The sequence below is a fragment of the Clinocottus analis genome, unplaced genomic scaffold, assembly GCF_023055335.1.
Source record: "Clinocottus analis isolate CAN_PGR_092001 unplaced genomic scaffold, fCliAna1.0.p SCAF_1, whole genome shotgun sequence".
Classification (NCBI taxonomy): Eukaryota; Metazoa; Chordata; class Actinopteri; order Perciformes; family Cottidae; genus Clinocottus; species Clinocottus analis.
Window position 1 is genome coordinate 4,954,425 of NW_027175820.1, and position 13,306 is coordinate 4,967,730.

Below are 13,306 nucleotides of genomic sequence, written 5' to 3' on the forward strand. Positions count from 1 at the left end.
AGCAATAATGATGCAAAATATACGTTTTTAAAAGTACAAAAACTTGAGAGAAATGGCCCCCTGTGAGTGTGATGCAATTTCTTTCGTATTTCATTGGATTATTGATACTGATTGCATTCATACGCAAGTAGCATTTTATTGTGATAGTTGATCCAGGTGCCAATTAGATACTAGTTTCTGCTCGGGTCATTCAATTCCTAATGGGAATGTGTCATATTTATTGTGCTTATGAGTTTTGCGTGTAATATTTTGAAATCTAAAGTAACTAACTGCAGCTGACAGTTACATGTATGAAGCAAAGAAGAGGGAAAATGTCACAAACTAGAGTGAAAGTTTAGAGTAATATGAAAAGGTACACGTGCCAATGTCCAAGTCCAAATGTTTCCAAATCCAGAGTGTTGGAGAATCCAAAAGTCAAAATGTACTTTAAAAAATGGAATCGCCATTTTCCAAATTCCCTCAAAACACCACAAATGTTTTTATAAAATTAATTATTCAGCCTGAAGCCATATTTGTTGGTGCATTTTTACTGAAGTCAAAAATCTTAAAATCTAACAAGATAAATCAAATGTATACAACCACAATAACAAAATATCTATTTTTGCGATCCTTTTACTTTGAGGGCTGACATAAAAATAATGACGAGAGACGTTAAACGTTTCAGTCGAAAAGCAAAATAGCAGCTTTGAATAAAAAATAAAGAAGATATTCAGCACAGCCCAACAATAATAAACCCATTAACTTTAGCCTTTAAAAACCTTCTGGCGTTTCATATCAACAGTTAATTCTTAAAAGGCTGATCCTTTAAAAGTTACCGAAACCTTTAGAGAAGTAACACACAAGATAAAAGGACTTTATTACATGATTTATGAGTTACATAGCTTGCCCTTCAATTCTGTTTCTTTTAGCTCAAAGGTAGCCCGGGGGTTACATGCAACATTACAAAGACACACACGGACGAGTCGCTATTAACATATGTAGCACACGCGACGTAGGCGACGTACGCACATCCCTTTCTGCAGCTCTGAATTGCTGCCGCTTTTATTTTTCCTTCCAGCTGTGCGGGAGACTGTGGATCAGAGGGGAGACCTTCAATCAGAGGATCGGTGGTTTGAACCCTGGCTCCTCTCGCTCGTGGCAACGTGTCTTTGGGCAAGACACTTAACCCCAATTTTCTCCCGTAGCAGTGCGTACGGTGTATGAAAGAGTATGAATGTGTGGATGAATGTTAGGCCAGATGGGCAGGTGGACCCTTAGCCCCTCCCACCAGGGGATGAATGAGTGGATGATGACAAGTAGAGTGAAAGCACTTTGAGTGGTCGGAAGATTATAAGCACTCGACAAGTACAGGTCCATTTACAATTTAAAGAATGTGATGAGGTTAAAGAAAGGATCAGGCTTTGGAAGTAAGTACAATTGTTACGTAGTTTTATTTGGCAATAATATTCCATTACTTAAAATAAATCAATGTTGACTTCTGTAAACAACGCCGTTTGATCCATGCACATGCATAATCTTTATCACTCGTTACTACGCCAGCCTTATTCTCCCGTACTCCGCCATAACTACAACCGCCCACGACTTGAGGAGATATGAATATTATGGGACTTCATGCTCCGCAGATGAATTCACCAGAACTTCCGTGTCTCCAACACACAGCGAAGGCTTCCTGTTTGCACACGATTCTGTGTCAGAACAATGAAAGCCCTCTTTTTCACTTATGCGTAATCCCCCCTTTGACCCCGTGAGTCCGTAACGAACTGAGCCAGATGAGTTCAGCTCGAGCTGCCAAATGCCGTGTAAGATGTCTGCGGCTATGTCACATTTAATAACTTATCCACAGCGAACATTTGCTTTGCTAATGCCAGTGATGTATATTGGATGCGTTAGACAGCTACATAAGTGCTGAAGCCCCGTCATATTTTTCTGGAAAAGTGAGTGGAAGTGTGCGCTTAATAATTTTTTTTTTTCTCCCTTGCTTCAAGAAAGCAGACAGGCCTGTCGGACTGTACGGACAGAGAATGTAATTGAGTGTGTTATGCGTGGAAGCGGCTCATTTATGTAGGACCGAGCATGTCAAGTAGATAGACCCTAGAATGTGTTGTTGTTATATTATATAAATGCATTCTTAATTTAAAAAGCAAAAACAAAGGCCAATGCCTTTAACAACTGGTGTTCGGTACATAATTAAATCACAATAAGTTGACCACTGAATACTTTCCCAATGAATCATGATGTATAATCACAATCAGAACATCAAAACATACAGATAATTCATATTATAAGACAAACACATTTCCGATGGTAAAAATCGATCCGGTGTAAATACTTAATGCACTTTGGTAAACAGGTATCAGGATACAGAGAGACAACATCTCTCCTCTGACAGTGATGATTACTGTGTGTCTTTATTAGTATTAATATTAGCTCAGCTGTGATCACCTGATCCAGGTGTGATCAGAGGTCGCCGTCATCAGAAACAGACACATTTCCTTGTTTCCTCTCTCCTTACATGGTTTCCGTCTCTCCGTGGATGCCTGGTGGGAGGAACTAAGGCGCTAGGAAAGGACGCAAGTGAGGGAAATGTGTGTGCAATTAAGAGACGTGGGAAGACGTGAGACGCTCTGTCCATCACTCCGATACAGTGCTATGGACAGTGCCATAACTACATGCACACATTTTAAGAAATGACTAATCTATTCATGAAACAATGAATCAGTGACATGAAGTCTTCACACTACACACAAAACAAACGGAGCGGTTCATTATTCAGAAGCAACAGCTCAAATGTTAGTCACTCCTATCTCGGCCAAACATTTTGTTCTTTTTACTATGTTTTTATGAATCCTTAAATCTTTAATAGGATTTCACAGACTGAAACAGTCATCGTTTCCCTCTTTGGTTTACTCCATTGGGTCAGCGGCGGAGTCTTTCATGGTCCATCTGTAGTGAAGTCGAGAACAACACTGTCCTCTGCCAGATTATGAGCACACATCAAACATCACTCCCACCACTGCGACCAAACAAAATGAATGAGACATACGGTTCCAAGCTGTTTCTCACACCAATCTCTACAAGGACCCCCAAAAGAAAGGAAGGAAAAGAAAATAGTGTGGCACTCTCAAGGTCTCACAAAAATCTGATTGCTGCCTGCAGGCAGAACAAACAGGGAGCGAGCTCGGTGCATTGTGAGAGCTGAATAAGTAGATAAATGAAATCTCACCTCCTAAATAAGGAGCAGTGAGATTTCAATGAAGCATCAATTCAACAAGCTTTTGTCCCATGATGCTTCTCTCTATATTCGGTAGTTTGCTAAAGATTCATCTCTGAAAAAGTTTATTAACGCATTTCAGGGGCATTTCGTTATCCGTGGCTTTCATTCACGGTACACAGTGGATCTCTGGGCACAGATCCTTCAGCACTTTTATTTGACACGATAATGAAGTCGTATTTTCTGCAATTGAAATGTCGTCTTGTCATTCCGCTTTTCTTTGTCATTAAAACGAAGCGTATTGACCTTTTCAAGCTGAAACGTGTTGTGACAGCAGTTCCTCCTCGCTTGTCCCGCCCCCGAGTGGCGTCAAGCCAGTGGGCTTGTGGGCCGCCGCTCGTAAAAAAAATGAAAACGGCAAATCCACCTGCGTCACGCGTTTTGATGATTTATTCAAACGCAGAAGGGGCAGGGCTGAAGAGGAGTTTATATCCCCCTTTTACAGCGAAAATGAAATTTGTTCAAGACAAGCAGTGTGAAAGTTGACCTAGATGGATGGTAAATGTCAACACTCAAGGGCTGTCAACACATCAACACTGAAAATAACTGCTGAGTTCAGTCTGATAGACATTTTGTGAGTGCTGAAATCCTGGAGATCAGGGGTGGCCACACTTTTTTGGCATGAGCTCCTTTTAAAATGACCAAGGCAAAAAGATCTACCTACATTAACAATGATATCTAAATATATATATATATATATATATATATATATATATATATATATATATATATATATGAGCCAATTGCCAATTGGTAATAGGCTTCGAGATGAGCCAGTTCTGTGCAGAATCGATCGCCGTGTGCAATGCATGCTGGTTAGATTTGTGTACGACTTGATCCCGACTTGCTCTGACGTCATGCACACGAGGTCAACCTTAATCTTACGAGAGCGAGGCGGCTGCAGCAGAAAAACGCCTGCTGTCACCAGATCAGTGAGCTGATTGGCTCTGAGATCTGACAGCAAACATCACGTGTTGTAAAAAAAAAAATCCTATTTTATGTGTAGTTGTAATACTTTAATCTAAAAACATATCTTGTGTGGTTGATAATACAACATTGTATTTATGTAACACATGTCAAAACCAGTAGTAATGTATTTCACAAGCAGACATGAAAATAACAAAGGATGCAGACACACACACATTTCTACATGAATATATATATATATATATATATTTATAATCACATTTGAATAAATCCCAACGTGATCTGTAAACTACAAGTAGCCTGAAGATCGTAACTAACAGGAAGTCATTTTTTCCGTGACTTCCTGTGTATACTTTAAAAGGCAGCCTAAAACTGTCCGATTTGACCACAGTTTTTTGACTCCGCCCCCTGCTGCAGCCACCATCTCTTTCCAAAGAGCCTGTTAATTTGCACACCGGGAGCTGCAATGTCGATGAAGTTAAAAAAAAAAAAAAAGAACTACACTGCTGTGTATTTGTGGGTGTTTTATTTGGTCTACGTAACTGTACTTCATTCTTCAACCCCCTGCAATCTTTATGCGAGGCTGTTTCCAGAAGGGAAAGAAAAAAATGTGTGCAGCCGTCCTTTGATTTGGTGCCGCTCCAGATTGTAATGTGCTCTCCCTCGGCCCCACGCAACAACCTTCCACCAAGTACCATGCTGTAGTTTTTCATAATTCATGCTGAAAGACAGACAAACAAAGTGAACTGAAATCACAACCTCCCTGCCGAAGGTACAGATACAAGTGCTCCATCATGCCTTTGTGTGAGTTGTAGTCAAATTGGGACTCTGACAATAGTCATGGATCGGCAATCAAGGCCCGGTGGCAGACTGAGAGGCACAGACAGATCTTGATAACTGTTGAGCTGCTGCATTTTTCCTAAACAGGAAGTATGAGCAACATGTAAATGTTAAAAAATCCTTTATTTTCAGGTCAGCAGAATGACACCGCAGCGGGAATAATACGTTACGACATATGGGGCTCAGCGTATTCAAATTTACATAATGCGCTGTGACACAGTAGCTCCAGAGGATCTCATTTTCGCTCTCGAGGCTGTCCAGGGGCTAAACTACGTCACGTTTTTATGACAGCTGCCAGTTCTGCATGTCCTCGTATGGTGGTCCTTCTGTAGAGGTGAGAGTAGGTGCAACTGTGAGGAATTGATACCCGGACAGTTTTTGCCTCACTGAATCTCAAAACGTCTGCCATTCCTGCTCACTTAGCTCTGCTCGTGGTATTGCATGTGTTGGGGTGAGCGCAGCACACTGTATGCGTGTGTGGGAGTGATAATTGAATGGCACAGAATGTACTATATTTGTATCGTATATGAGCAACTGAGACTGTTTGAACTGAATGTTGCTTCTTGCTGCCTGCCAAATTGTAGTAATGTACAGGGACCAAAACTTGTTTGTTCATAATTTCACAGCAATACATGGAATAATTAAGCTATTTGATTTCGGACCAAAATAAATAAACCCAATTTGATAATTTAACTGTACAGATGCAGCCGTGTTCTGCATGATTGTCAATACAATCAGTACGTTCCATGACACAGAGGGAGAATCGTTTATAAGTAGATGGCGAGGGCCAGCTGGTGGATGCACACGCCCCCTTTCCCCCCCCCGCCCCCCCCTGCATCCCAACTGTCATTGTGGTTCACAGCCAACTTGTCACCTAATAACATTGAGCTGTCTCCAACATCGAGCAGCAAATCTATCATCAAGTGCACCGCCACATAATAGCCAAATGTGTTATCTTCACCTAAATTGAATTAATGTGTCATCTATAATCTATAATTGGCTGTAATATAACAGTTTTTTTTTTTAATGGCTGTTGCTAGAAATGAAAACAAACTGGCCTCACCTGCTCTGGAGCCAGAATAGCGCCGACTGGGCCGGACTCTGAAGGATGGGAAGACAGTTTTACCAAACAAAAAAGGGAGAAATCAGCTGGCCCCCTTGATTATTCGCCAATCTGCACTGGTTGCGTTGATCACGGGGTTGACCGTGTGCGTTTGTGTCTCCGTGAGAGAGCCTTTTCACTTTTAGTAATTTGCACAGTGTGTTTGGCTAAAGGCTAACGCAACTATCAATGCTGAGCAGGGGTGGATGGACTGGGGGGAAAAAAGTGACCCGGAAGTTACTGTCAGACCGGCCCAGATCTCGAGGTCTTTTGGCAAGATGCCAAGAATTGGCGAGAAGCACATGCGCAAGCTGGCGTGCCGTAAACATGAAATCAAAAGTACAGGCTGTAAGAGGGTTCGCCTTGACCTGCAAAGAGCATCCGCCCCTAATATTATGGAAGAGGAAAACAACTATATTGTAGAAATGAACAGAACGGAACATACGATGGGTTGTGAACATCAGCGGTAAAAGTGGTATTGCATGCTGGGTGATTTAGTGTGTATAGGGGTGTCTAAGGTGCATGAAAACGGCTCAAAAACGACTTTGTCTGCGAACGAGTGACGCAAGTGTTGAGTATTTTAGAGTGATTGACATTTAATAACACCTAAAACAAAGTTCGACTGACGGAAGAGATCAGATGAGTAAAAAGAGGGAAACCATGAGTGTGAATAAAGATCGCGAGGAGTAGTATAAATGTCAGTGAATACAGAGAATATCAACTTGAGGTATTGGAGTACATTTATTCATTGTCTTCTTTGAAGCATAGAAAATAGTCGCGGCCAGCGATGTCAGAGGTCTTTGACCAGCCCAACCCTGTCGGCCTATCATCTGTCGCCCCTGGTGCCGAGTACCTCTCGGCCATTGCTCTGCAGCCAGAGACACGGTGAGGGGCAACAGTTTGCATACTTTTACTGTTTTGAACGTTGTGTTTGACTAACAGAATTATACGCACTCTGCTGAGTCCCTCGCTGCCCAATCCTAAATAGCAATTCCTATGCCGGCAGACAGCTTCGTGAGTTTTATTTTTGCTTTTGTCAAACCGTATGAATGCCTGCGTACATCGCTGCACGTTTTTGACTTTGAATGAAGTGTGTTCCACAACACATTACAGCCAAGATGTAGAGATGGTAGTATTCATTCAATCACTCAATACAGCAGTGCTCGGTGCAGACACAACTGGACAAGATCAGCACTCTACTGAGTGCACCTCCAAGTTAAATACGGTTTCCTTTCAGTTTTGAATTTAAAAACAGGGAAACAGGTTGTTGCAGATTTTGTTTTAAAATATTATCTTCAACACGGAATTGTTTCTGTTGTGATCATTTTATATTAAATTCAATTTTTTTCCCAATTTTATTTACAATGAAAACATCCCTTTTCAACCAATTCACTTGGTTTACACTAACATGTGTCATTCTAATGAGGTTCATAGTTTGTTCCAAAACGGATTTTTCCACTCAATCATTTGAGGCTGTTAACAGTGTCATACTTTGGTGTATGTTCATAGCCCGGACAATAGATAAGTAATCTCCAATGTCGATCTGACAATGGCCGCCTCCCACATAGTAAACATTGTGATAAGGGTTTTCTGGTCAATTCGTCGTGCAGTCAGGAGATTACTGTCTTTCGTGAAGCTCAGCAACACTACAGTCTGGGCGATGCTCAGGCCCACCCTGCTAGCATCCACCATCATGCTGGTTCAAAGTCTGTTTGCTTACACTCTATAAGCCCATGCACTGTAATCCGTCCACATGCAGAAGTGTGAAAAAGAAGTCGCTGCTGCATAATAATTGTAACGTATTGTATTGTAATGTACTGTACTGCACCAGAAGAGCGAGTCCCAACCTCTTCTGCATGGGCTGTGCTCTGTTTTGGTCTTTGAGTGTAGTTTCCTTTAATTAAAGCCGGTCAATGAATATGCATTGCTCTCGTTTGAGTTCTGGAGGATGGGTTTGAGGAATAGACCCTCGACTACAGGTAATTGGCTCATTGATAGACTCATTAGGAATTTTAAATGTGTTGTTGAGTCAATGAAACGTGTTAATAAATCCCCACTGCTTGCTATGATGAGGTTGCATTTGTTTCTTTAGATAAAACAGAAGTGGAACAAGCTTAGTTACACAAGAGTGCTGGGGATTTCCTGTCAATATCCACTATTGTGGGATCACTTTTTGGTTTTAAGGCTCCGGGATGCCTGTTCTTCATTCAGTAAACACTCACATTTTGATAGAATGGTGAATAATCAATTTTTTCTGAACGTCATATTAAATTAATTACCAAAACTGCAATGACTAAGGTTTTTTAAAGGGATATTTCAACAGCAAAACGACCAGTATATCAATCAAACTTTATTTTTTTTCATAAATTTATGGGATCACATGGTGAAAAATGTAAATACACATTGTCCTTTTGTAGGTGAAGTATTCACCCATTAATTTTTGCATGAGCTCCATCTTTTATAAGGCATATTCTAAGTAGCAGTTCAAAGATGCCGCAAGCTTGAGACTTCAATACAAGTATGTGCACATACAGTATGTAGGCCCTACATACTGTATATATATATATATATATATATATATATATATATATATATATATATATATATATATAGTGAAGTGGATTGGTAGATACATTGTGATGTATGGTGCTGTTTGTTCTCTCCACTGCATAATTCTGTTTTAACCAAGTTTTATTTTTTACACCGTAAAAGCATTTCTGAGACCGCCGATCTCATTTTAAATCACAGTTGTAACGACTTTCTGCCTCGAATGACCTTCTCTTAACTGCAGATGCTGGAGAATGTCCAATTTCAGTTCTTTCAGACCTAAGTGAAGCTTTCGTCATGGCTGATCGTGTTGCTTTATTGGGTCATCTTGAGATCTGGATGGGTACTTTGGGTTAAGCATTAAGTTGCTTTTGGACCATTCATGCCAACAGATCATTGTCAATTAAAAAGGGAAAAGCCTTCCCTTCAAATGCTGTAATCACCCTCAGGTCCCATTCTCCTCATTCTTTACATGCTCCCTCTTGGCTGTGTCATTTGCTGGCTTCCTTTTGAATATATAGCACTGCATTGTACTCAAACTCAATTCAGACAAAGATCTTGGTGTTGTGGCCTCTTACACCAAAACTGAACAACAGATTTTTGTCTAGCCGTGGGTATTCTAGATCTCGTAGAATCTGAAATTCGGAAAAAATGTTATTTACAAAAATAGAAAGATATAAAAGTCATGTTTTAGAATTCAGAGATCGTAAACAATGAATATTTTTGCTTTGTACGTCATCTTGTAATCAGAGTAGTGCAGTAGTTCTAGCAATGTTAGACCTCGACAGCAATGACAACCATGAGGCAACATGTTTTCTGTGTGTTGTCCTTTGTGCGTCCATTTGTCCGTCCGGTCCACTCTCTTGAACATGGATCACCTGGAGGGAATTTCTTTAAGTTTGGTACAAACTTCCATCTGCACTTAAGGATGAACTGATTGAATTATGATGATCAAAAGGTCATTGAGAAGTCACGTCCGTCCCATTCTTGTGAACGCGATATCACGGGATCGTCTTGAGCAAATGTCTTCATAGTTGACACAAACATCCACTTGGTCTCATTGTTGAAATGACAATAATTTTGGTGGTCAATGGTCATAACTCAATGATTGGTGTGCCAAAAAGGACAATTTCAAGTTGTTTTTGTTGGTGCCAATTGATTTAAATTGATGTAACCAAAATTACTGGTTGGCGGAGGCATACAACCGCGAGGCTGTAATTATTTGAACTTGTTGCTGCATCCCTATAGCATTGTTTTTATCGCTGTTTATGTATTTGTCTTGTTTGTCTTGCCCTGTCTGTGTGAGGGTATTCTACATACACAATAAGCGTGGGTGGGTCTTGGAGATCTTATCAGGGACCAAGCACTACCTCTGGCAGAGAGACATTGTTTGCAAATCCCTGGGAGGAAGTAATGTACTGCATTACACTGTGTAGTGTCTATTGCACTAAAAAAAAACATTTATACACAAAAAGGATATAGTTGACATCAAACAACGAGACCTTTTGGCCCTGACTTTGGCATCTATCCATTGGCTGCCAGTCAAATGATTTTAAGGCTTCACTGATCGTGTTTAAAAGTTCAGTGGGGGGAGTCTTACCCTGAGCTACAACCCTGACCTTTTAGTTGCCTATGAGCCCAAGTGCACTCTAGATCTTCAGACAAGGCACTTCCAGCCGCTTTCGAAGTCTGGCTTGAAATCAAGAACCAACCAAGCACTTGCTGTCAGAGATCCTCAACAGCCAAGTGCCCTGCTTGAGAAACGGAAGCCTACTGAATAAATTGAACTTTTTTAAATACAAAATCTGAAGGGAACGTGGCATGCAGAACACAGGGCACCCACACACCCCAATGGCGTCACCTCTTTCTATTCTTTTTTTTCAGAACAAGAGCTTGAAAACAAAACTACTTTCGGGACACAAGCGTTGTGACGCCTATGCTGAAGAGGTAAGGATTTCCAATTAGTACACTCTCATACATAATTACTTCTCTGGACCAGCTACTTCATTGTTCAGTGTTCATGGAATAGGTGGGATTCATGGCAAAATATAGCAGATTCTTTTAGTTCTCTTGTGAGCACGCAACATAAACAGCATTAACATTATAACTAACTAAGGAAATGTTGTCTCTTCTTCCATTCATTTGGATCATTAATTTAACTGTAATGAGGAAACTCTTTCACAAAAAGATCCACTCAAGTCTATTCCTGTCGCTCTCAAGCACAGACTAACCCACAAACGTGCTTGGTTTTGGCTGTCCAGGGAATCTTGGAACAACTTGTCTCTGACACTAAGCCCTTTGATGACTGCACAGAGCAATCTCAGGAACTCAGGTTGTAGTGAGAGCTGCTTCGAGTACATTTTGCCTGTGTCATTTTTGCTGTCACCTACATTTCCTTCTTTTTCTACTTCGGCTCTGCTATCGGTTGTTACGGTCGCCACCGTCCACCAGGTTCACATATTGAAGCCTTGAGCTGAGCTTTGAACTGCTTCTTTTGACCTTCTTGCTGACCAATGCCTGTGCTGTAGGATGCCACAAGACAGCGGGTCCTGCGGGCGTCATGATGACATGGCCAAGTGAGTGCTTCTGCTGCTGCTGTGTAATTGCAGACTCACTAGTTTTGCAGTTGTGCAGTTGGTGATTCCAAAGCATTTCCTGAATCCAGTATGAGGAATAACTTTAGATTTAACAACACAGAGCAGTGTGGTGATGCAAACAGGTTGATCGATGGCCACCTTGTTGTTTAGATGGAGATTTTTCATTTCAAAGACCCTGGGCTGGACCTCTCCTAAGGCAGGTGAGGCTTGATAAAGAAAAAATGTTTGCCCTTAGATTACTAATGAAGCCTTAAACTTGCAGGCTTTCCAACAGCCATCAGGGGCGACTCCTAAGTGGCTGATCACAATGAACGCAACTCTCAACAACGTGTCGCTTGCGAAACCATTGTTTTCCTATTGTACGGCGCGCGTCGCATTATTGTAGCGTTTTGTTGGCGCTCTTAAAAGTTAAAATATACTCAACTTTTAAGCGCAAGGCGCAGAGTCGCACAGCTCGTCACTGTCACGCTTGGCCAAGGCAACCAATCGGATCAAGAGAGGGGCTCTTATCCTTTTCAGTTTTTGTTTGGTATGAACAGCGGGGAATTCAAAAGAAAATGGCAACCTCCCGACGACGACTGTTAGCGGTATTTAATTACGAAGAGCTTTACAATTCTAGATCAAACCACGACTTTGCTGCTTAGAAGACGCTTGAACTGACTCCTGCTCAGCCAAAAGCACAACTGAAAGCACTCATCATCGAGACACAATTAGCAAAATAGATGGTGGAATTCGCCATACTTTTTCTTTTTTTAAATTTTTTTCAAATATTGTGAACCTAAAAACACCGCTGCTTCAGGGACTTTTTCCTCCTCCTCATCCCATAACACAGCGAGGGCAAGAGCGCGACATCTGCTTGAATCTTTATTGTAAATTAAGTTTTATCGCCTCGCTGCGCGCGCAAAAGTCTATTTGCAAAAGACCCCACTTCTCACTAGATTCATAACCTGAACATTGTAAGTCTTCTACAATAAAGCATGATGTGCATTTAGCAAATTATGGTCTTATTTAGAATAAAATAGACAATAAAGCAGAACATGCTTTCGATTGACAGGTTGATACCACGGCTCCGGTCTTTGAGTTGTCCGTGTTTTCGTCTAACAACTTCAACCCTTTCACAGTGTGTTTTAACTTAATGAATATAACTTTTTGGGTTACCTAAATTATCGTATTCAGAAGTTAGTTGTACCTAGCTTCGCCCTTTGGTGTTGCTTCTGGTTGCAAAGAACCAAGACGGCAACAATCAAAAGGACAAACTGAAGGCATCCCAAAACTCGTGACACAATCCTGATTATCATAAAAAAAAAGAATTTGAATGGTTGATCACTTCCCTTGATGCTCTTGGTCTAACATCACCAGCATCAGAAATGGACCAAATTTACATGCAAACTAGAGCCAAAAGTTCCACAAAGAGAATTCCGTGTTTGGAAGCTCTCGACGTTGAAGAGCTGTTCATCGACTGTGAAATCTGCTCCAATACTGAGGTCATTCTTGAGTTCCTGTTGAGACGCAGGTGTTGAAAATTGCTTTTCGTCTACGAATCCTCCAGATGAACATCCCTGATATTTCACCGACCCCATCTTATCCAAGTCATCATCACATATTCAAACTCTGAGATAATGATGATGATGATGATGATGGCCCATTTTGACAATGCAGCGAGTTCTGATTATGGAGCTTCAGGAAAGGGTTTGGAAAAGCCGTGAAGAGGTCCTGATTGAAGTTGTCGGTCAGCGGACGGAGAGCCAGAACAATCCTGGCCACAGCAAAGGGAATGATCTAAGTGGTGATAAAACTGTTGACTTTGTGCTTGTAGCGATAATGTGTTACGCTCATGTGTTCTGGTCCAGGGATCCTTTGTGCGACGGATTATTTCTGCAGAACTGTTATTAGGGCAAGTAGACTTTGATTTCCTTTGGGAATAAATAGCTAGCAGGATTTCCTGGAACACAGGTAGATCACTGGAGGTCATTGACTTCAATTCCCTTGGGAGGCTATGAAAACGGAGTAAATCAGTGAGAG

The 13,306-nt window shown here is 41.2% G+C and overlaps 1 protein-coding gene across 1 annotated transcript in view; it reads left to right on the plus strand.

Moving 5' to 3' along the window:
• The window catches only part of luzp2 (leucine zipper protein 2), a 159,610-nt gene that overhangs the window by 104,292 nt on the left and 42,012 nt on the right, over positions 1–13,306 (plus strand). Inside the window, exon 6 of the mRNA XM_068577508.1 lies at positions 10,572–10,634. Within this exon, the coding sequence (XP_068433609.1) occupies positions 10,572–10,634 (63 nt within the window). The remainder of the gene's footprint in view (positions 1–10,571; positions 10,635–13,306) is intronic.